Source organism: Labrus bergylta, chromosome 6, assembly GCF_963930695.1.
Source record: "Labrus bergylta chromosome 6, fLabBer1.1, whole genome shotgun sequence".
Taxonomy (NCBI): Eukaryota; Metazoa; Chordata; class Actinopteri; order Labriformes; family Labridae; genus Labrus; species Labrus bergylta.
In genome coordinates, this window is record NC_089200.1 from 6,181,365 (window position 1) to 6,206,475 (window position 25,111).

General features: G+C 39.5%; 1 protein-coding gene across 15 annotated transcripts in view; it reads right to left on the minus strand.

Annotated features, from left to right (window-relative positions):
* The window catches only part of lrrc7 (leucine rich repeat containing 7), a 121,848-nt gene that overhangs the window by 29,378 nt on the left and 67,359 nt on the right, over positions 1–25,111 (minus strand). For 13 of the 15 annotated variants that reach the window (XR_010666516.1, XR_010666515.1, XM_065955630.1 and 10 more), the window contains 13 exons: positions 15,696–15,898; positions 12,132–12,249; positions 11,719–11,797; positions 9,990–10,079; positions 9,441–9,497; positions 6,926–6,989; positions 6,465–6,539; positions 6,232–6,376; positions 5,396–5,468; positions 5,161–5,178; positions 2,067–2,196; positions 874–989; positions 528–597 (listed from right to left, as the gene is read on the minus strand). Coding sequence is in view for 13 of the 15 variants with exons in the window: in XM_065955638.1 (XP_065811710.1) it covers positions 528–597; positions 874–989; positions 2,067–2,196; positions 5,161–5,178; positions 5,396–5,468; positions 6,232–6,376; positions 6,465–6,539; positions 6,926–6,989; positions 9,441–9,497; positions 9,990–10,079; positions 11,719–11,797; positions 12,132–12,249; positions 15,696–15,898 (1,238 nt within the window). In the remaining 2 variants the exon portion in view is untranslated. The remainder of the gene's footprint in view (positions 1–527; positions 598–873; positions 990–2,066; positions 2,197–5,160; positions 5,179–5,395; positions 5,469–6,231; positions 6,377–6,464; positions 6,540–6,925; positions 6,990–9,440; positions 9,498–9,989; positions 10,080–11,718; positions 11,798–12,131; positions 12,250–15,695; positions 15,899–25,111) is intronic. The other 2 variants (XM_065955629.1, XM_065955639.1) reach the window with 1 other exon arrangement.

Below are 25,111 nucleotides of genomic sequence, written 5' to 3' on the forward strand. Positions count from 1 at the left end.
TAAATTAAAATACACAACAAATAAAGATGCTTTCTGTCATTACAGTTCTTATCGTGCTGATTTAGTCTCTGAGAAATGAACTTTCAAGAGTTATTTGATGCAAAGAAAGAGTGGATTTAATGTAATGATTGACAGACCTGTTGATAAATGAGGCTCATGCAGCTTTCTTTATCGGATTAGCAGAGTAAAGGAATCTTCGATTAGTAATGATCCACTCTTTTGTACCTTAGCCTTTAGATCTCTTGTTCTTTTTTCTGAATATTTGTTTCCTCTTGTTTAACTTTGCACAGCCCCTGTACAGAGGCTGTTGTTTTCGAGGCGGTCAGCCCGGGTTCAAATCTGACCTTAGGCTCCTTTCATGCATGTCAATTCCCACTCCGATTTCCGGCTGTTTGTACTGAACTAAAAAACAGTCTGTTTGGAGTAATGGCTTTGTCAACTGATTAATATGTATATATTCATACAGTAGCTGTGTGTGTTTGTGCTGCACACTCGTTAACAGGAAAGCAGTGGGAGGTGAGAGATACCTGATTGTCAGAGAGCCAGAGAGCTGCCAGGTCCTTCAGCTTTGTGAAGGTAAACGGTAAATTCTTTAACCTGAAAGAGAGAGAAAGAGAAAGAGAGAGAGAGAGAGAGAGAGAGAGAGAGATGTTTCATCTGCCCACGCACTGTACAGCCTGCAGAGCACGTCACCATGGCAACACACTCAGCCATTCCCATGGCAACTGCCGGCCGTGAGATCTGCTAGAGAACCAGAACGGCCATTGAGAAAGAAAGTGCTGCCTGCTTGTGTGAATGTGTGTGTGCATCTATTGTCACTACTGAGTCGTAGTTTGATTATCTGTGTGTGTGTGTGTGTGTGTGTGTGTGTACCTGTTGTCACTAAGGTTAAGGACTCGTAGTTTGGTCATCTGTCCGATTTCATCAGGAAGAAACTCCAGTTTGTTGGAACGCAGCGACATCACCGTCACATTCTTACAGTTACCGATCTGAAACAAACACACACACACACACACACACACACACACACACACACACACATCAAATATCACATTACATCATCATCGTTACATTACAGTCTAGTACTGAAAAAGAACTTCTACATGACAAAGACCTTCAGACGGTCTCCACTGCACTATTGTGTATGAAGAGTTTTAGTGCAACTTCTGAATACCACAATTATCGGTTTATTCTAATGTAAAGAATCTATGTATAAAGTATGTAAATATACATTTGGGGTGAAACCATCCAGTGTCCCGTACCCAAAATAAAGGCATAAAAAGCTCGAAAGTAAAACCTTTTAAAATAATGATAGTTAGGATTAATTTGGGACAGTACTGTATTTTCATATATGTGGACATATTTCATTTTAAACTTGTAAAGAGCTCTTTTAAAGTGTTTTTTGAACATATATTTGGGTAACCTGAGTGTCTACCGACCCACAAAATGTGAAATAACCCCATCCAGTTCTTTGTTTGTGGTCTGCATAAGTCTTACAACACAGAGAAAAATGCTCTGTTTCAAATTTGCTCTCCTTGTGATGTCACAGTGGGATTCTGGTAAAAAAAAAATCCCCTCCCCTCCCCTGATATCTCCACCCATGGACTCCACCTCCAGCCTAGAACAAAACTTTTGAGCAGGTCTGCCATTTTTATTCTCGCTACAGAGGAGTGATGTCTACCAGGAAAACTCAGGGTGGCTCATTGCATTTAAAGAGACACACACACCAAAACGGAGCGTTCTGAGAGAGCTGGTTTATACAGGGTCACAAACCTCCTCTGGTGCTTGATTCATGTTATATTTTGACCACAGCACACATGTTTAATTTAAGGTGAAAAGGTAGAAAAGGGGTATAATATGTCCTCTTTAAAACTACTTTTTAAGCAGTCAAATGTTTTGATTTCCTCCTATTTATGCTCAGATTTGTGGTCAGTTCAAAAACATTTCATCTGCTTCTACAGGCAAAAAAAAAAAAAAAGAGTAGAAAAAAGACAATTTAAAATCACTCAGTTTCTAAAAGATGTAAAGACCAGGACTGCAACAAGGATTATCGAGGGTGTTCCTACCTCCCGGGGCAGCTCTGAGAGGAAGTTCTCGTCAGCAGCGAAGGTCCTCAAATTGTGCAGGTAGCCGATAGTGGGCGGCAACGACTCCAACTCATTACAACTAACGTCCAACTCCTCCATCAGAGAAAGACTGTGTGAGAGGAACAGATGCAGACAGGAGGAGATACAGAGAAAATGACAGAAAAAAAAGAAAGAAACAAAAAGAATCATTCTGCAAACTGCACAAGCTTTGTTACATCCTGACATTTCTACAAGGGCGCTAAAGGAAGAGGGTGGTGCCACTCTTTATTTTTCCTGTTGTCAACAAACCCATAAAAAACACTTATCAAGTAGTGTGTTTGTAGACAAAAAGTCAGCTTCTATCTGTAAGGGGAAAAAGGCTCCTTAATTATCTTACAATGTGTAGCTACATGGACAAGTGTTGATAGAAGGGCTAATGCAGAGTTGGTTTTGTATTTTTTGTGGGATTTGTAGACAAAAAGAAAAATGTCAAAATAACAGCAGCCTAATCCTGTGAGGTGTTATGATAAGAGCCAGGAAGAAGATATTGCTGGGAGAAGAAACAGATCAACAGATTGAAGAATCATCCAAATGACTCTATCAGTGGGTGGATAAATTAAGCCGTAACTAAACAATACACATCTCACTTTGGTGTTACAAACATTTGTTTGTTCTCATTTCCTACCCATCTTTTCCCACTTGAAGCCGACTTTGCTGTTTGTAATTCTTCAAACTGGATCTCATCTTCTCCCCTCAGCCAAGATCCACAGAAACACCCACGACAGGCCCTCTCTACAGCAACACCCTGACCCCCTGCCACGATTGGCCTAGCAGCCCGCTAACAGCAGGCTAATGCTAATGAGACAACAATTTTACATTAATGTACTGTCACTGTTAACATTGCATTGGTTTGCTATTATTCCCAATGGACTGGGACCATCTGGGCCACCATATGGACTAACAAGTGAGAGGAGAGGAGGTTTAGTATTTAAGGCGAGTACATTTTGAATACTTAATTGTTTTCTCTGTGAATTCTTTGGCATTCATAACTAACAAAAAAAGATGTCTCCTTCTCCCCTAAACATATACAACTGGGGTTTAATCTCTCAATTACAACACTTTGAAGATTATTTGGCAGCCAAATGTTAACCAAACCCATAATCCTTCAATCCTTCTTGTCGGTGTTGAAAGAAAAAAACGTTTCTCGTTGGTTAATCTTCACCATAAGACACAAGTTTCTAGATTTACATCTCCTTGGAAACAAGGGAGAATATATCTGCTATCCTGCTTGGTTATCCCCGACCAATGCTACAGTTCCCCAGAAAGAAACTTGTGCCATATTTCCAAAAAGCATGGTATCAACTGTACTCTACTCCACTACCCTGGAACTGGTACTTGTACTTTCTCTCCTTTCGTTTTCCACTTCAGATAGTATCTGCTGTCTGGAGATGGGTTTCTAGCTGAGCATCATGAGGTGTCAAATGTGTAAATAATGTATTTCATGACTTTTATGTGTCAATCCTTCAAACCTCAGGCAATACAGAAGGTGGACTGCTATTTTTTTGGTGTCACTTAATTTAGCATTGTCTCAGATCGCTTATACGCCAGCTAGGTTGATACCCCAAAAAGTACCAAATAGCAGGTAATATCCAAAACGTCTGTCAATGGAAAACCAAAACAGAACAGTTCCAAGTGAAGCAGGTAGAGTTGAGTTGATCGGCACCATGCAGTGGAAACGAGGCATAAAACGCTGGCAGCACACTTGTTTTGAGATCCCTCTGTGTGAGAGTAGCAGCTAAGTTAGCAGAAAGTCACTTCTACATCTGAGACACATCACTGTGGGAGAACATTTCCACATCTCAGTGGATTCTGCTGCAGTATTGTGCAAAAGTCTGAGACCACCACACTAGCTCTGTTGTTTTAAAAATGATGATCCAAAAGCCTAAGACCTTCGCACAGTACTGAATACATCTATCATCTCATAGCTGATATATGGCTTTAACTATTAACAACTTCAGTGAAACACAAGACTTCAGCCGTTCTTTTAGTTAAAATAACTGGAGAGTCATTGTCTTTTCAATCCATAATGGCTTGTAGAGCAAAACAAACATGTTAAGAAAAGATCTCCTGATTCACCTCTGTGAAAACATACTGCACAGAATGTACTTATTATATTATTATACTAAAAAAAACAAACGTGTAACTCTATGGATGCAGGTACAGTGATATGTGGATAGAACAGTGTTGGCATCAGGCCTCTTTGATAATCATCAGAAATACACACAGACTTAAAAGGGTAAGAACAGGAACTTTCAAGGACGTTTTGGCTTAATCAAAGGGGAAAGCAGTGTATCTACAGTTCTACTTATTGAATCTAAAACCAGGGATTTGTTCAGGAGGACAAAATGTTTTCAGAGCGTTCAGATACAAACATGTTGCAAAGAGCAACATTTTCTTCCATTTATTGTAGAGGATATGAAATAGCACTCGTCAGGTCTTCTCAATCCATCACAGATGAAATGACTCCAAATGGCAAAGAGGGAAATAATTCATTTATTCCACTCAAATGAATTCAATGTAATCCATTTCTGTGACTGTAGGCTTTTGTTTGAAGTGTCCACAGAGAGAGAATTAAACATTCATTCTTATTTGCAAAGTGGGAAAATGATCGTGCTCATAATCAATCTCTAAAGTACACAGAGATAAAATGATGTGTTTCCCCTTCAGAAATATTCTAACAAATGTCATTCTAATTTGATTTCTGTGATTAAATGTGGACTGTGATGGATTATAATATGATTAGTGTAATAAATTGCTGAATCACTTTACATGCAATCATTTTCGGTCTCAAATTTGTAAATTTTAGCGAGGCACTTTCACTTAACTCTGGAGATTTTTCTTCAAATGCTGAGTCCAAATATCTAAAAAAAAAAGGAATATGTCATGAAGTAGAATGATTCTTTAGTTTATGTTTGCATGTAATTTTCCAAAGCCCTTCATGGTGGTGTGCTCTGGTGTTTGTATCTGTAACAACACTGAAAAATCCGTGTGTCTCTGAACACACCCCTGGATTCAGCGGGCTAATGTTACTCACCCGTGCTTGGGCTTCGCACTGTTGCCACGGCAACGCAGCAAACAACACACAGAATGCCCCAATCGTGAGCCATCATAGTCAACAACGCAACCAACAGTAATAAACAAGAAAAACAACAACCCACCTAAGATAAACCTTCTGAGATAATCTGACTAAATACTGTAAAAAAAAAAAAAAAGTCTACAAGGCTTTTATGCTTTATGTTAGTTAGTGTATTTATGCAGGTTTCTTTTACCTCCCGATGGTGTTAGGCAGTGAGGTCAGCTGGTTGTCATCTACCTTCAATGTTGTCAGCTTCTTCAACATTCCTAAATGAACACACACAGAAACACACACACACATAGAAACAGCATCTAAAGGAAGGACACATCTGCATTGATTTGAAATGTCCTACAGTATTTACTCCACTCAGTTCCGTTCCTCGTTTTCACACAGACTACTTGAAGACGCTGATTAACACTAATTGATTCATCATGTGGAGTAGACTAATTTCACCGGGAAATCTGCCTCTGTCACAAGATCCGTCACACATATTAAACATGATTTTTTTTTTTTTACTCATAATGCGGATGAAAGGATTGTTTTACTGTGCAGTGCAACAACCCGAAAAGATGTCACGGGCAGGGCAAGGTTTGATCCCAAAGTGCCAGCATGCAAGCTGTTCCGCTTACCACAGTCAGCAACCAAGACCTCTCCTGACCTACATGCCATGAGACATAGATCAACTACACCAGCAGAGGCTGCACAGCCAGAGTACCTGCTCATGCTCATGCACAGTCTTCTTGTTTCTTCCTCTGTAAACTTCTCCCTTTATAACTCTGAACACAATCCCAGACAAAAGCAAAATGTATTCCTTTCTGATTGGAAGTTGATGAAATGATGATGACGATGTGTCCTGCTGTTGTAAATGACTTTGCCCTTTTTGACCTGTGTTTAGAGATGTTATATCTTCAGGGATGAATAGACATGGGGTTGAGGGCCACAGACACAGAAGTCAGGATATATTTTGAGTTGTAAAAGTCTATGGTTATGATCGTGTACTTGCATGCTTGTGTGTGTTTGTGTGTGTACCTATAGTGTCGGGGAGGTGCTGCAGCATGTTGGAGGACAGCAGCAGGTCTTCTAAGGACTCGCAACCTGAAATATCCGTGTCCAACGTCTCAATGCGGTTCTTAGCTAAGTCCAAGTACCGCAACTGACGAAGTTTTCCTATTGCCTGCAGCAAGGAGAGGAAGAATCAATGAGATGACAAGAAATACATGAACAATCTGAAAGAGTGCTGAGTCTTTTGTTGGGGTCCTTACCCCCGGTATACACTGTAGAGAGTTGTTATCCAGCCACAGTTCTCTCAGGTTGTGGATCTGCTCCAAAACCTCCGGCTTAAAAACAACAAACAGGAATCCATATTAGCATATAAACAACATAAACAACATATAAAGCAAGAAAAACGCAGCCCTACAGCTAATATCAACTGAATTATTCATTTATAAAGGACACCGTTTCAGCACTAATGCTGTGATTATGTACAGATCATAAATTAAATGAGAAAAACTTAAGAGCATCTTCAGACCAGACTCGGCATAAAAGAAGAAAATGTAAATGTTTTGGCAGAGTGGCTTAGACTGGCAATCTGTCCGTCAATGGTTTATTTTTCTTTCAACAAGTGTTGAGTAGAAAGTTGTCAATAGTTAAGCTTCCCCAAAGAATGATACCGAAGTTAAAACACAAAACCCTTCATCTTATTCCACGATGAAATCAGACTCACCATGTCAGAGAATTCATTGCTACCCAGATCCAACCTCTCCAACTGTGTCAGTCTGTGGATGGACCTGAGAGGAGCCAATACAGGGCCATTACTCAGTTGTCACACAATTATGTGCATTTAAAAGGTTGAACATCAAGAAAGCAAAATGAGAGAGGAATAAAATAACATCTCAAAGAGAAAGAAAATGGCACACATATCTAATACTGCTGTATAAATATGTCTATACCTGTGTTCTATGTTTTGATAAATTCTCCTCTTTTATTTTTCAGATTTCATTACCCCTTTAAAAATTGTTTGGAATGGAAAAAAAGAGTTACCACAATACTAATTAGGATGTTCATGAGACCAGGATTTTAAACTTTGAAACAATACCAGTAAGGATAAAATCATATGGGTACTTCTTTCGTTACCATGGCAACAACAAAAAAAAGAACCCCAGAGCATTGAAAATTGGGTAATTATCTCTTGTGATTTGCAGCCTGCACACAGTGCAGTTAAAAAAAAAAGTTTCTTAACACAGACCAAGATTTGATAAACTGTTAATAGTAATAGAAGTAATTAAAATGACTTTCTTCAAAAAAGATCATGTGGAGCCCTCAGTTTATTATCTTTCATAAGCCAGACGAGGTGTCAGGGTGTCTGTATATGTCTGTATTTTCTAATGTTCGTTCTAATTATGACATTTTATGGGCGTTAGTTATTGTGGATCGAACATAAATCACAGAGATTTTGTTGTTCTTGTAAAATAGTCAAGTATCTACTACAAAACTGAATAAGATAAGATCATCTTTATTTAAATGCACATTTAACCAGGGTGTATTTTCCTTCAGAGCATCACATCGGTGGAATTTAACACCGCAATCAATTACAGAGTCAACAGCCAATCATTCATTAAAATATAAAGATGATGATAACTTTAACTGTATCATGTCCTATGCTGGATATTACTTGTTCTTGTTACCCCAGTGGTATTGTATATCTGCATTTGTTTGTTTGTATTTTCTATACTAATGAACGTATGTTAGTGGATTACATTTAATTCTATGACGCCAAAGAACATCTGTAAAAGGGACTGGCGGTGAAAATTAGCCTTTCGGCCTACTCAGGTAGATTCACATCTGTCTGAATGTTGACTAATGTACACTGTCCCTTTTCAAATAAATTAATAAAATACAAATTGATCCCCCATTGGGAGAAATGAACATGTTACTACAGCTCGAAAGACAAGAGTTATAAAAGTATGAATAGTAGTGCTTTGGTTCTTGTGCATATCAGCGTTTAGTTTCACTGATATCCATTTCAAATGAAATTATCATTGCCTTATGTTACGCCCCACCATAAGGCGGCCCTATGGGGCTAACAACAAATCACACATTGACCCATTAAAAGACAGTAAACACCTTAACAAAAGTCAAAACAAAGGGATTTATTACAATTACTTAAACCTAAAGATAAGAAAAATCTAATTAGAAAGTAATTTAACAAAACACAACAGACAATCCCTGACTGAGAGGCACAGCAGTCCCAACTCCAAATGCCTCCTCCAAATGCCAGTAATGCCATTGATCTGCCACTACCACAACAAAAGATGGACACCATTGTAGTCCACAACCACGTGCCGACACAAGTTACTCTGGTACATGTAGGCAAGGAGCCACACAAACAATTCAACCATCCAGGAGGCCATGCCCATCACTCTAAGATCCATTGATCTGTGGCGGCCTGCCATCATGGACCATGAAAAGTCACATACAGCCGTAAAACTTAGGACATGTTTTTTTTTCTTTTTATATATATTGCTGTGGAGAACTTCAAAGTGGACAATTCTTTAAGCCTCCATAATGAGACAAACTAACAGAGAATATCAAAACAAGTTATCCTCTCACGCTCACGTTGACTTCATGGTGTCAGAATGGAAGTGGAACAAAATGCTCCATTAGTTTGACACTGATTTTAAACCACACACACAATACGAATGCAGGACTGGAGGATTGTGCACCTGTAGGTAGTGAAAAGATAGTGAGAGATAGCAGTATTATTTGCATTTATAGTAACATTTTCAAAGTGGATAGTAACTGGAATCCCTTTAGAAAGCTCTCAGAGAGGTGCCCTAAGTGGGGGGTGGCCTGAACACAGGGATAAATTCAGCCACATTGGATCTAACAGGATACATTTAAAACTGTTAAAACAAACACACCTCAGTTACAACAGTCTTCATCAGTATTCAAGAACACCTGCTAGAGATAAATATAGATTTAATCTGGACACCTGGGAGAGCAAGCGTACACACCGTGATATCACGAGGCATCTGTCTGCATTAGTGTTTCTGTGTGTGTGTGTGTGTGTGTGTGTGTGTGTGTGTGTGTGTGTGTGTGTGTGTGTGTGTGTGTGTGTGTGTGTGTGTGTGTGTGTGTTCGTTTGGACCCAGTGATGCGTGAAGAATAACATTTTACTTCTTTCTTTCATCTCTTTCCTTATGATTTCTCTCACACACACATATGGCAGTGTCTCTTACTTTGGCATGGTTTTCAGGTGGTTCTCTCTCAGCTCCAGGATCCGTAGTTTAGAGAGTCTGCAAAGGAAACAAAAGGCACTGAACCAAGTCTTCATTTAGTTCAACAGTTGTAACAATCGTTACTCAAACATCGGTCTATATCGTGAAATGTGGGGAGACCAGTATTCCTTATAACTGGTGATGTGTAATAATGATGATTACCTTGGTCTGGATCAAATGGTACAAAGTAAAAAATGTTGGTGATGGCAGGTGTGATGTGTGATTTAATGGATAGAAAGATCACACTTGGCCAAAGGATAAAAGCCCATAAAAGGAAAAAGAATGAGGACTATCATACTTGCTTAGCTTCTTTGAACAACTAAAAATATGTAATTCTGTGAAAGACATTCAGTAGAAAGGCTGATAAAACTGATTATATATCCAATATTGTCATAAGATTCTTTATGAATGACAATAGTGGCAAGAGTCCTCTGTGCTTACAATGTTGAATAGATATCCTGTCCAGCAGCATCACACATTGTGCAGACGCTTAGACATGCATCAGTTTACCTGCCAAAGTTAGCCGGCAGATACTCGAGGAAGGCATCGTTTAAGAAGAGCTGGGTCAGATTCAGGAGCTGCGTGAAACCATCTGGGAGTCTGAAAGAGAGAGAGAGATAGAGACAGAGAGAGAGAGAGAGAGAGAGAGAGAGAGAGAGAGAGAGAGAGAGAGAGAAAGAGTGAGAGAGGGGGGGGGGCACAAAGAGAGCAAGCAAGAGAGAAAGAAAGACAATATGAACAAAAGAGAGAAAAAAAAGAAAGAGATAATGAGTGTCCTTGAAGGCCTTCGATGCATTGAAACACAGACAACGTTCCCATAACAACCCTGGAGAAAAAGTTAACTGCTGTAACATGACAGATGAGTCATCACCTCCACGCACACACACACACACACACACACACACACACACACACACACACACACACACACACACTCAGTATTATTATTGATTGTATACAATCAATACAGTATTTGTACATTTTTTCATTCTTCCTGTTCCTTCCTCTCTTCTAAATTTTCTACACGTATCATTTTTTATGTTTTTGCACAGAAGCGTGTTGCATTCAGGTGAGAAAATAAAAATCAGCTTTGTTTTCTGAGTTTTCCCAATTAGGAGTTACAAGGTGTATGCGTTCTCAGCACAACACCGGCGGCTCAGCTGCACTCAGTGGGGATCCAGGTTATTTAACAAATGCCTTATTATCTGCAGAGTCACCAGCAAGCCTGAGTGCATGTTTCAAACGAAAAGCAAAATAAAACTGGATTCAAGTAAACACTATGTGAATGTTTGATGCAGACAAAAAGGGAGGAATTTGTATTTTTCATAAAAACATAACTCGTATTTCCAAGATAATTATCTTATTAATTCACAACCAAAAAACAGAGCAGATTTTAATTTTCTCATGTGAATGTAATACACTTCCTTATTATTGTTTTATATTACTAACTGTCGTGTTTTCTTTCTTCTATTTTATTATTATTAATTATTTGTAAGTTAATTTTATTCATCGACCAATCAAAACAATTAACTACAAACAAACTCTTAAAGGAGCAGAAAGAAGATGAGTCTTTTATGATCTGCCCCTCTTTCACAAGACATTCATTCACAAAACGGTATTCAACACCAAACACATTATTTGATTTATTTGTTGATCTATAACTTGTGGGATCCATCTGTCCTCAGTTTCATTTGATAAAAAAGTAATCTTGCTTCTGATATCCAGCCCCACTGTGCTCCTTCAAATTTGGAGCACATTCAAATACAGCCCAAAGAAAAGGAAAGCAGAGTAAATCTTCGTCTTGTCACTGGACTGTGACGGAAGATATTCTGCCCAAACAGCTACATTAGTGGCAAATGCATCAAATTCTGAGTCCAGGCACACTCAAACCGCTTGATTAAATTGATGCAATCAACACAAAAATGCCCCATTAATGGAACCAATTCATTTTAAACTTACATTCAAAATTATGTAACGTTATGAATGAGTGTTTGAGTGACTTGTAGGCTGATAGAAGCAGTGATTTCCTCCGCTTGTTAACAAAATATTCTGCATGCTAGGATTCATCAGTATTCACTACGTTTTTCAGTAGAGTGCAGTCCAACCTGAAAACCTGTCCGCTGTAGACATTTCTATTTGCCACCATCACAGTAGAGAACAGATTATAAGATGTGACGTTCAACAGTGATAATTCGAGTCAGATGTGTTACTATGAGGTGTTAGTGTGTTAGAGTCGTACTTTGTGATTGGGTTGACACTGGCCTCCACCACAGACAAGCCTTTACAGCACTTTATATTGTCTGGAAACTCCTGGATACCTGTGAGAGAGGGAGAAACAGGCGAGGAAAAGGGGAAAATTACACAATACGTTAGCTTTTTCTCAGATTATTAAATTCAGTGACACTAACAAAGATGTCAAAATATCTCCAGTGGGTTTTGAAAAGTGTCAAAAGATTAGATTTGATCATATTTTGGTAAAATTCTTTGGAGGTAAACTTAAATCATTTAAAGGTTTATTCTCTCTGAGATCTCCCAGAGAAGAATACAAATAAATATATAAATAATTAAAATAAAGCGGATTATTCTTCAGTTTTTTCCGCGGTTTTGAAGTTCTCACAGGTCATCTTTATCAGAGAGATTTTTTTTTTTTACCGTTTTTACTGATGTCCAGCTCTTTGAGGTTGACCAAGCTGGCGATGGTGGTGGGCAGGTTGGACAGGTCGTTATCGGGCATGCTCAGCTTCTTCAAGGCCTGGCAGTTGAAGAGTTGCTATGGGAACACATCGAAAGGGGGAAACAATGGAGTATTATAGTCTGTCTGCAAATTCACACAGACCTTTGGTAGAAACGCGCAGGAGGACAGAGAGCATGAAAGTCAGCTGGAGGCAAACACGACTAAATCTTGTGGAAAAGCGGCGCAGTTTTAGCTGCCGTTCCCGATATTTACATACGGTGGCCCTGAGGGACAAAACAAAGGCTAGAATCAAAGCAACAGACGTTCATAGAAATGTGCCCTAAATAGAAAAATACTGCAAATGACAAAACATATAAAACAGTGAAAGCATTATGCACAAAGAGGACAGAGCTGAGAGAACAGAAATATAAGACTGCAACAAAACACACATCGTACACACAACATACCAACACACAACATACCAACACAACATACCAACACACAACATACAAACACACAACATACCAACACACAACATACAAACACACAACATACCAACACACAACATACCAACACACAACATACCAACACACAACATACAAACACACAACATACCAACACACAACATACAAACACACAACATACCAACACACAACATACCAACACACAACATACAAACACACAACATACCAACACACAACATACAAACACACAACATACCAACACACAACATACAAACACACAACATACAAACACACAACATACCAACACACAATGTACAAACACACAACATACAAACACACAACATACCAACACACAACATACAAACACACAACATACCAACACACAACATACAAACACACAACATACCAACACACAATATACCAACACACAACATACCAACACACAACATACCAACACACAACATACAAACACACAAAATACCAACACACAACATACAACACACAACATACCAACACACAACATACCAACACACAAACACACAACATACCAACACACAACATACCAACACACAACATACCAACACACAACATACAAACACACAACATACCAACACACAATGTACAAACACATTTGTACTAACACAGGTGCACAGGCTCGCAAGTTCTGCTAAAAAAAGTCATAAAACCTTTGATAGCTTGAGCCCCAATACCTGTGAAACTAAAAGAAAAGGTCTCATGACGTGGGTCTTCATGTGATAGCTACAACAGTTACCCTCAGATGAATCCATGCCAATTAGAGTCTTTCATAATCACAGATTGTTTTATTTATTTTGGGTTCAGGAGCGGCATTTTGCAAACACAGGTATAGTGTCAAACATTAAGATCAGAAGATAGACATAAAAACTGTGAGCTTTGATTTATGTCATATTGTTATTAAAATACTGAACAATGTGATCACACATCAGATGTTGTTCTCATATCCAACAGGCTTATTGTACTCTGTATATATCCAGTGCACATGAAGCTATCGAAATGCCTTTGCACTCTGCTCATAAAAAATGAGCAAATCTCAAAAGCAGGAAAATAGAAATCACTTATGGATTGCAGAGGGATAAAAGGCTCACTTTAATGCATCGAAAATTGTTTTGGATGAATATATTTTGCGTGTTTATTCAGCTAGATGTCATTACACAAATGCAATGTTATATTTATGACACCTTTTCAATACGCTTGTGTTTGTTTGCTCAAAGTTAATGCACAATTGTGAAAATTTGATCTATGACACAATCTCCAAAATGTTATCAATTGTGAAAGTTAACTGACTACGATAACCTTTGGCTCTTAAGGTCCTTGAAGAATTTAACACAAGAAATTAAATAAGCAAAAATACCAAAGCAGGCACTGACGGGCCATTTCTGTTTCACAGTTAAAAGGTTAAAATAAATAAATAAGCCTTTGTGGCCAAAAAATGAATGCCGTCTATTTTGTATACGTTATTGACCTTTTTGAGACGTCAGCTGCATTTACAGTCATAGACAAAATTATAGAAGCACAAGGGTCAGACAGCTGAATGTAGCCAAACATGAACAGGGGTCACTGCAGGCCACCATACTTAAAGAAGCAATCATTTATTTACCTACACTTACTTAAGGAGCTCTCCAACCCACTTACATAAAGGCCAATCATTCTGGTAACCACAATATCTCTTACTGTATACAATGTTGGCACACACACACACACACACACACACACACACACACACACACACACACACACACACACACTCACCATCAAAGCTGAGTAGATTTTTTTTTTGTCAGTTGAATCAAAGTTTGACCTGCCGGTTACACAGCTCTATTAGACCGTCTGAGGTTATTTTTAGAGATCCAATTCAACATCTGTGTCATTTAAACCAGGACAGGATATCAATAAAATGTGACAGCCCCTCGAATAAACAGCTCCTGTAATTCTCCTTGAAACATCAGAAGGGCGTTTTGTCTCATCACTGCTCACAGGGGGTTTTCTGAAACTCTCAGATGACCCGCTGCAGACGGAGACCACATGGCGGGAAACTGACCTTCTCTTTCACCCCGTGTTTCCTGTCACAGTGCTGCTGTCGAGCATATGATGATATTTGCGGTATGTAAACAGGTAATGTTGATAAGAAGGTGAGTCAAGTGAAGGATACCCAAACAATGCTGTGCAAATATGCAAACCGTGCCAGGTGTGAACCACTTCTATCTCTATCACAGCAACTAGGCAGACTCTATTTCAACAATTATTGAATGGACAGACTTGAAATATAAACAGTCATATAACCCACAGATGATGACTTTTACATGCTAAGGATAACATATCAAAACAGTTAAACATCATCATCCTCGCTCGTCAGTGCCAGAAGTAAAAGTTTATTAAACAAATCTTTACTATTTCGATATGTTGGCCCCTCAATGCCGGTCAAATTTGATGCAAAAACTGCAAGGCAGCCAACAGCCAACAGCCACAGACTGGCTGTACCTCCAATTAATGGGACTGCTCCCCTTCTCTACTACCTTGATGTAAACAAGCACAGAAAACAGATAGCACCTTGTAGAAACAGCGCAGCATGGCATTGATTTTGTTGAGATAAAAATGTATGTTGGCTACGTCAGGTTCGACTGGCATATGGAACAGAACATCAGTCATGATGATGTTAACCTGCTAAGAGAACCTAAGGCTGGCGGTAATAGCACTGCTAACATTAGCCACACAACCAAATTAAAAAGTTAAGATAATCTTAATAAATTGTGCTCAATTTATTGTTTTCTAACTTTTAGACTCATTGTTTTGTCTGAATTTAAGTTTCTGTTTAACCTGTTAGGAAATGAATCACCTAGAAACATCCTTACTGTACACTTAACACCAATATTAGCATTCACTTCAAAGCATTGAATAAACCTGAGGCTGACAGAGTCAATGAATGAAAATTGAAGTTAAGCCTGTGATGTCATTCATGTGAAAAAGCACAGAGGCCAACATCCTGTTCCAGTTACTGCTCTGGTGCTAACCACAAATGGAAAACCGACGGTTCTGCGTTACCTTGGGTAGCTCCTCAATCTGGTTGGCGTCTAAGTAAAGCTCCTCCAGAGTTCTCTCGAAGCTGAAGATCTCCTTTGGGACCTGCTGCAGGCTGCAGTGGGAGTAGTCCAACACTGAGATCACTTCCTCTTCCCCGCGGAAACAACGGCACGGCACCAGCCGGCCAATCAGCTTCCGCTTAGTGGTCATTTCCAGACACTGCACTGTAGAAGCAAGAAGAGGAGAGGAGGAGGATGAGGAGAGGGGATGACGTTGGGTTCAGTTGAATGCGTCTGCAACTCATGGACACATCAATGTGCTTATTATGTCTGAACCTTTTTTTAGTAGCCAAGTCATTATTCAACCCATTGTTTTGACAGTTTCACAGCAAAAAGTACATTGCCAAGTTAAGAAGCATCAAGTCTGTGTCTCCTTTCAAGATTAACTGCAGAGGTGGCATTTAAAATCATGTGTGGGCTTTTCTCTACAAATTCTATAATAAATGTGAGCTGCATGACAGATTTCACAGCTTTTCATGAGTAATATGATCAAAAAATGTACAAAGAAACCTGCTGTTACAAAAACAACACCTACTCCAAAAGATGTCGAAATGTATAGGGGAACTCTGTTAGTGTTCATTTAGATCTGAAGGTTTGAATTATGTCTGCTCCCAACAGAATTAAGCTGACACTTTGATCAGATCTGTCATCTTGTCAGTGGAGCCACATCATCTATGAAATATGCAAACAGTCTCATCATAAACTGGCAAGCTGTCAAAGGTGTCCCTGGTCCTCGCCCAATTCTAAGCTGGGATAAACTGTAACCCTCTGAAGACCTGCAAACGTCAACTAAGGACATAAACAAGTTTTAAGAGGATTTGTGTGGATCAAGTGGTCAATGCCATCGCCTTTATTACTTTTATCACGCTACTAAGAACAGCAGTAATTATCGAAGATGACAAACGTTGTGAAGGAAATTTAAAAAACAACCTCAATGTAACTTTCACACGCCAACAGTAGGGATATAAAACTTTGAGGTCACTGTAATCATACATACACGTTGAATAAATCTTTAATTGTGGTGGTTTGAATGAAAAGAAAAGGCTGACGACTCTGCAGTCCCCATTCTGTGCACACATTCTTCCAAGGTTTGTTCAAAGAAAGAAAGTATTGTTTGTTTGTTTGTTTTTTTTAAAGCTGAAGACTTTTTTTGTGCAAAAGTTCCAAGGTTGGAGTTATTTTTGCCTCCAGTGCATCTCATTAAAAAACTGGGTGAGAAACACAAAGAAGGAAAGTCACATAAAACACGCTGCTGCTTCGGAAGAAAGTCACTTGATTCGTCTAGATGCAGGATATATGTTATCTACATTACTGTGTTTTATAACTCTAATTGACTAAAAATGTTAAAAAGAAAATGTGCTCAAGTTTAGAAAAAGTCAGAGTCCTATTCTAATACTGGTTTTATTTTACACAGTAACTGTTATATTAAACAGTAGCTGTTTTTAAAAGAAACAGTCACCCAGCTTAGAGAGGGCTGTGAACTCCCAGCTCTACATGCACATGCACAAACACAACACACACACACACACACACACACACACAACACACACAGTCATTTTCTCAAACAACAAGCACCAAATAATGAGACGGAATCCTTTGTAATTCTGATTCAACATCGCTCCATCATTACACGACTCTATACTGTAGCTGCTGAACGGCATGAGTAAGCTAACCGTGGGTAATAAAATGCTCGAGTGAGGATTCATCAATTCAAACTCTCCACTCAATCTACTGACAAATAAAAAAACGCTTTAATGCCTCCTTTTCAAAGAGAACAAAGAGTGAGTTTTTAGATATCTCAGTAACGCCTCAATTTCCTGTTTGATCTGGATGAGCTAAAACCAGCGGCGGTGACAACGAGAGGAAGGGAAGAGGAGAAATGAAGGGTGACAGGAGTAGATGAGGAGTTAATAGCTACAGTAGAGAGGAAACAAAAGGGAGGACGAGGAGAAAAGGAGAGCAGGCTGGGAGATAAGCCCTGCAGCTTTTATCAGTCTGTAAGCACACACATGTCCGGCTGCACAGTGCGACCAGATGAATCCAGGAGATAGACAGAGTCATCTTCAGTGCTTTGAGGACACTATGTTATCAGCTCCAGTCTGTAGCAAGGCGGCTGCAAATCTGATAAAGAGCGCCGCAGATCCTCCAGGACTGTTTATCTAAACGGGCCGGCGCATTAAAATCAATACGTCCTTATCCACGGTCGTGCTCAAAGCGGGCGTAATGAGGCGAGCCGGGATTTACCGTTTGTCCACAAAACGTGTAAACTGTGCAGACACTTCTCATGGGGTTAGAGAGGGATTGTTCAGTGCCGTGTGATGGGCGTGACTTTAGCATTGAGGATTACACAACTCAGATAAGAGGAGACAACAAGAAGCATGTCTTTGGTTTGGTTATAGTCTGTATGCCTGCCGACAATGTTAATGGGTTGACATGCAACACAGAGAAAGTAACCAAGCTATATCCATATCCATATAAGGTATTTTTATTTTAAAGAAATCATAATGTTTGACATTGCCTTAGAACAACTACCAATAGAATCTAAAGTATATATCAATGGTTAGAAATAATAAAGTGTCATAAAGTTCTTGTAAAAACTGAACATTGTAAAAAGTTTCCCTTTCTTAATATTCAGCAGGTCTTGGTTCTTCAAACTGTGAAAGTATATAAACGACAGAGAATAAAAACAAACTGTAATCAGACGCTTTGCTTCTACATGAACAATGAGGACATCTGTAAAGTCAGCACACCTGGCCCTGCCCCAAACATGGTCCATGAAGACTCACCATCAAACCATATTTCCTGTTTTGAAGATCGGTGGGTGCCCTGTGCACAGCCGTGCTACTCAACCGGTGTGCAGCGACAGAGCGGGAACAGACAGTTTTAAGATCAGAGTAATGCAGCGCACATCAGGAATTTATCAGTTTGACTTTAGAATTTAGTGAACATAAAACATTTGCTCACCCACACTTCATGTCTTTTTTGTACTGATTAAAAACACAACAACCAAGCGCTCACTCTGTTCCTGAACTAATAAGCTGAAAAAAATGTGGCGGTAAGGTAAGGAACCCGAACCAATCATTGACTGACTGAGAGCCAATGTATCATAAATAGTAAATGGTAAGATTTGAGCTTGTTTATCGCTTTTTTCTTCTGACTACTCAAAGTGCTTTTACACCGCAGGTCACACCTACACATTCACACACTGATGGCTGCTTTGTAAAGTGTCCATCAGAAGTAATTCATTCCTTCATACACACATACACATGAAGCAGCGGGAGCAATTCGGGGGTTAAGTGTTTTGCCCAAGGACACAGTGGACATGTTGCTGCAGGAGCTGGGGATCGAACCCCGTGACCTTCTGGTTGAGACAGGGCCGACTCTACCAAGTGAGCCACAGTGATACTGAGCCTAGTATCACTGCCAACCTTCTCTGAAGATTGCACCAGAGAGCAGAGAGAGTGGTTGAAGTTATTTTTTCTGAAACATCACATCACTTTTGGAACAATTGAGCGCTGACTGTCTCCTCAGACACATCACAAACAGGATTTCTTTGCAAGAGCTTCACATATAAACAACATACAAGACACTGTATTGATCTGGTTCTGGGTGCCTCAATCATCAAAAAATCTATTACCGGTAAGTATATCCAAATCTCATTATAGAAAAAAAAAAAAAGGGCATGATTTGGATTTGTGCCGTCACCGCATGGCAGTGGAAGCACAGAACTACAAGATCCCGCAAGAATAAAAAGAAAAATGCACAAACAACATGTTGCTTTGTTGTTCGTTTGGTGCCTGTTTTCACATTATGTTGATAAAGAGATTAAGAAAAGAATCTCAAGTCGCAAAAATCAAAAACCTCTGTGGGTTTCCTTGACTGACTTCCTGTCCGGGTTGTTCTCACGCGGCGCTCACTGTGAAAACACAATCGTTGACTAGAGTGAACGTGAACGCTTGGCTTACAACAAAATGATTAGCAAAAACGAGAAATCAGTTTCATCCTCTAATAAGCTGCTTGAGAGCCAGATGGTTTCCTCTGTTTTTATGAGTTCATTATGACAATTGTCTTTTTTTTATTTTTTTATCTTAGTGTTTTTAAGGCTTCATCCGTCTTCTTTTTGATACAAGTCATAAAATGAATTCATACAAAGGTTGGCCAAACTCAGGCAACATCCATTTGTTTTCCAGACTGAGAGTGACATGCGATGAAGCCTCTTTAAAAATGTCTTTGAAGGGATCCAAAACGCCCTACTATAAAAGCATTGTGCTTATTCATTTTGGCAAAGTGGTTCGATTAAATATCAGCGCAGTCTGCTAAACAATCTGTTTGTATTATCTACTGAATCTGCATCTGCCTGATTATGCACTCAAAGTCATTCGATGTAACAGCTTAAATAAGCAATAACAGACCCGCCTAAAAATAACAGCTTTTTTTTTCTTTTTTTAAGTCAAGAGAGCAGAGAGAGAGAGAGAGAGAGAGAGAGAGAGAGAGAGAGAGAGAGAGAGAGAGGAGATGAAGCGGGGGGGGTAATGATAAATATTAGGAGCAAACATGAGGATGTTTATGTGTGCAACCATGAGTGCAGACTGTGGGCAGTCACCTTCATGACACAGGCACCTCCAGAGCAGATTTTGCGCTTGGAAAACCTCAAAACAAGGACAAAGAAGAAGTGGTGCAGAGACACGCTTCCTCAAATCTGTGGATTTCAGTTTAGACAATAATTTTAGTTTTAAAGATTCAAAGATCCAAATAGATAACATCATTCACACATTTTACAAGTTCAAATTCAGCTCCTGCTCATCACTGATTTTAATGTTTAAGGACGACTATGGACCTATAACTTTGCGCTCCTGTGTCTTTGTGTCCCTCGTGGTCCGGTCCACCCTGTATTAATGAATGAATGTAAACTTCACTGAAGTGATCCAGTCCAGCTCCGACTCCCAGAGAGACAAAGTATGAAGAGAGTCAGAGTCAGCCGTCACCAATAGGGTGAAAGTAGGAAGTGAGCGTGGTTGGCTGTGTTGGCTCTCGCTGCTGCTATGGAAACAGTATGACAGAGCAGACTGACTCTGCAGCAGCAACGCTACAAGTGAATGTACAAGCTCCTAACACACCACAAATGAGAACGATGATGACATCAAAGAATCTGAAATGTGACGAGTGAGACATTTGCAAGAACTGCAAACACACACACATCTGCCAATACACATTTACACATTTAGCAAAAGAGGTGGTAATACCAAAATGCCAAAATATTGAATTAAAAGTAAATGTTTTGCATTTGAAGTTCTACTGTCAAATTGTAATATTTACTTAAATTAACATGTATAAAAGTTTTTATATGAAATGGTCTCTGTCATTAAGATATGTACTAAAGCAAGATATACAATTATTGCATTTAGGTGAAATATTCAGCTTTCTATTTCTTCAGTCTTTGAGAGGTTTGCAGCAGAAAAATGTATTTCTAAAAGATGTAAAAAAAATGTGGTACAGATGAGTCTTCATCAGAGACACTGGAATTAAAAGAGTTGTTTTTGTTTGTTTTGATAGAACAATGATATTCAGCTTTTCATCAGAGAAAGTAGAGGATTATTAGATGCTAATACTGAATTTCTTTTTTTTGAATTAATTCAAAATTAAGAAGAAAGTAAAAAGAAGTGAACATTTGTAAGTTTGTAAGCAGGATATCTGAGACACAACCGTCCCAGTTTTCATGGAACCTGTTGGAGGAATATACGCTGTAGCTTTAAGAAGAACCCTCAACGATTCACGAGTAAGTATAACAGAGCCTACTCAAACAACCGAGAAAAAGTCTCACACTTCACCGGATGAATTAAGCAAATCAGACCCAAAGTGTCCAAAGAGCACCTGTAAGTTGTATACTGCAAAATCCCAGCAGCACTTCGACTTCTTCATCTTCAACAAAAAAATGCCTTTCTTGTCAGCATTCACTTTTTTGTAACAATAACAAGCTGTAATAGTAAACGTGTTCTTTCAGCTGCAGTACTTTTTTGTACATGATAATTAAGTATTATCTGCTTTCACAAATGTCAAGTACAAATCAAATTTTAAGTACATAAAACGGTTGACATGGTTACACTTCATCAAGACACAACTTTACTTTGAGGTAACTGGATTTGTTTTGGCAAAATTAGGTGATGTTATTCAAATGGTAAGATAACTCCTGGGCTCTCTGGATGACCTTCCCTCTAAAGATGTAGTTGACTGAAAGTATTATGTATTAAAAATGGATGAAGAATGACTTAAGGTACCACTGTAAGAGTCGTCTGCCGGTGTCTCTGTTCTTCCTGAAATTCACCTCATGTGGTCTCTTTGTCTTATTTCCTCCCTCTGATCTTCATTGAAGTTTGTGTGTGGTGAGTGAGTGAGTGTGTATGTGAATTCCCCCGGGTCCCATCACTTCACGTGCAGCCTTTACCGTCGCCATAGTAACAGCTGCCATAGAGACCGTCTCCCAGGAGCGGAGTGTATTTTTACTCCTTCTTTCTCTTTCTGTGTGTCATAAAACAGAACATGCTGCACTCAGTGGGCGATCGCTCCACATTCAGCGTTGCTCTACATGGACTCAAATATATTAGACACCTTTAGAGCACCTGAACGCCGGCTCCAGAGCACACGCTCTCTTTTTATTCCTCTGTTCAGTTTTTGTAAACGGCGTGGATGCTGCACTGTGCTGAACTCACCCACCATAACACAATTAAACGGTCTCGCAGACACCACAAACAGTAACACAAACACAGACATGCTACATGCCCACACACTGGTGCCCAAACGGATCAGAGCCGGATCGGATCACCCAACACCGTTCAGGCCACACTGGATCTGTAGATCAATAGAACATCTCTGAACATGGTGTAAAATAAATGCACTGCCTTTATATCCCTGTGCAGAGTCAGTATAAGGAAGGCAGGGTTTAAGAAGTGTGTGTATGTAACGCCATGAAGATGTACAAATAGTGAGAGAATTCAGCCCTTTTAAAAACAAATAGGAAAGTATTTAGCAGACTTTTACATAAAAGCTGGTATGAAGCATTGGAATGTAAGTGTGTACGTTTACTCTGTTTCAAAGGTTGCTTTGACTTTTTCTCTTCACATCTGCATTAGTCCCCCAGGTATCAGCTGGTGACTATGTGTAAGATCAATCAGTGACTCAACATTTGTTACGTTACAGCCTGATGGAGTCTGTAGCTGTAAACTCAGCCAAACAAACTCCTCCAGAGCGTGGTAAAAAAAAAAAACTGGAGATAAAGTTCCTTAACGCACGCTCCCCGTAATGTCTGACTCATACACCACGCGCTGCAGATGCAGCCAGGGCACAGACACACGCACACATCTGTTAAATGAATGGTGTGTGTGTGTGTGTGTGTGTGTGTGTGTGTGTGTGTGTGTGTGTGTGTGTGTGTGTGTGTGTGTGTAGAAGAGAAAAATATCACCAAAAAGAGAATCCATGATTTCTGTTGATCAAAGCAAACTTGTCATTCACAGAAATATTTATATGTTTTTTAACTTGATGTCCTTGATGGGCATCTCCCCTCCCCTGGGTTTGCATGTGAGCTCTCCTTAGAACTTCACACGTCTCTTCTTTCAGCTGGACTTTCTAATCTATGAACGTCACCTTTTAGGACAACGTGAAGGACTTCAGGAAGAACCTGTGGAGTGCTCAGCTGCTCTAACAGTCGTAATGGAGTACACAACACTCACACATTGTATGGCCGTGCAGAAGACTGAGATATTCTTCAGAGGTGGATAGAGACAAGAATATAATAATTATAAGTTCAGCCCTCTCTGAGTGATCTTCAGAAGGTATTTAGTTGTCCATCACTAGGCAATGATCAATGATCTCATAACGTTCCTCTACGGTGAGAGAAAATGGAAGATCCTGTTTCACAGCCTAGTGCCTCATATAGACAAACAGATTCCTTATTGTGTGTGTGTGGGTGCGAGGCATTTTACTTACGAGCACCCAGGAACAGCTTGTTCTGTCTTTTTTTACATTCATTAAATCACCACTTAAAGCAGTTACCTGTACCAGCGCATGCATACAAATAGACTGATTTATTTGTCTTTTTGTCTGAGTCAGGGTCTTAATCATGTCTAAGCTTCCAGTTTTAAACACCAAGCTTGAACATGCCAGATTAAATGTTGTCATGAGTGCGCCCAATGGATTAGAAAATTATGTTATTAAGGTTTGAAGAACAGGTGTGTCTCCAGGGTAAATGTGGATGCAAATGAAGGACATTGATATTGATATTCTGGGTATTTTGAAGCCTCACAGTCAATGCGGTCTGGGAGATCTTCCAGGCACACGTTGTACTAACAAGGGATAAGCAATGAATAATTGGATAAATATTGAAATTGCTGGCCTTGAGTGCACATAATGTGTCTTTATTAGCTGCTGAAGTAATGTCCAATGCTTTAACACACATGTATCAACACCCGGAAAACAATCCATTCATCCACTTTGCCCACGTCTTCTGTTCATGCTCACATGGGTAGCTGTAGCCAATCACAGCTCATACAGGGGTCACTTGTCACAAGGTTGGCATGTAAAGTATGACGACTGGAACAATATGCTTTTGTGTCCATTCAATATTGTCCCGATTGTTGGATGCAGATTTTTCTCACAATCTGTCAAGCACTCAGTTTCAACATCCAGGCCATCTGTTCTCACAAAACCTCACTTTCTCTGTGATAGTCATCTCACATGTATCTGTTTCTTTGTTATCTAACCTGTGTGACCATGCGTCGCCCCATCTACTACATGATTGGTTGCCTGTAGCGTTCACATCAGCACCTTGCTGAACAGTACGGGGTGAGATGTTTCGATAGAATCTCTTGGAGCGGCTGAATGAACTCTAAACACTGAACGCTCTGAAAAGTACTGAGTGCAGCGTTGGCCAAAGTCCCATGTGATGATGGTTTCGCTCTATCTTCATTGGGAACAGCTCTGTAAAAAGAGAAATGGACTTGCATAGCGTGTCAGCTAACCATGGCTAACAATCATCAGGTATTACCTCACCAGCTTCAAACACATTCACAATCCTGAAACAAATACCAGCCGTTCATTGGATGGAAAAACCTGATGTTTTGATGTCTTTCCTGGATACACAGAAAGTTTATTACTTAAGCTAATAAGCTAATTAGCTATTTATCCTCCTTGCACATGTAGGTGGGGCGATGAGAGAGTTACCATATAGCTAAACTACAACACAGGCGACCATTGACTGTTATATTCTGCCTTTTTTTGTTCCAGTTGTGATGATTGTCTACATCATTGAACACCATAAAACTATCCTTTTACACGTTAACAACATTTCCAGCTCTGCTTTGTAGAATCCCAACACAGACACTTGGA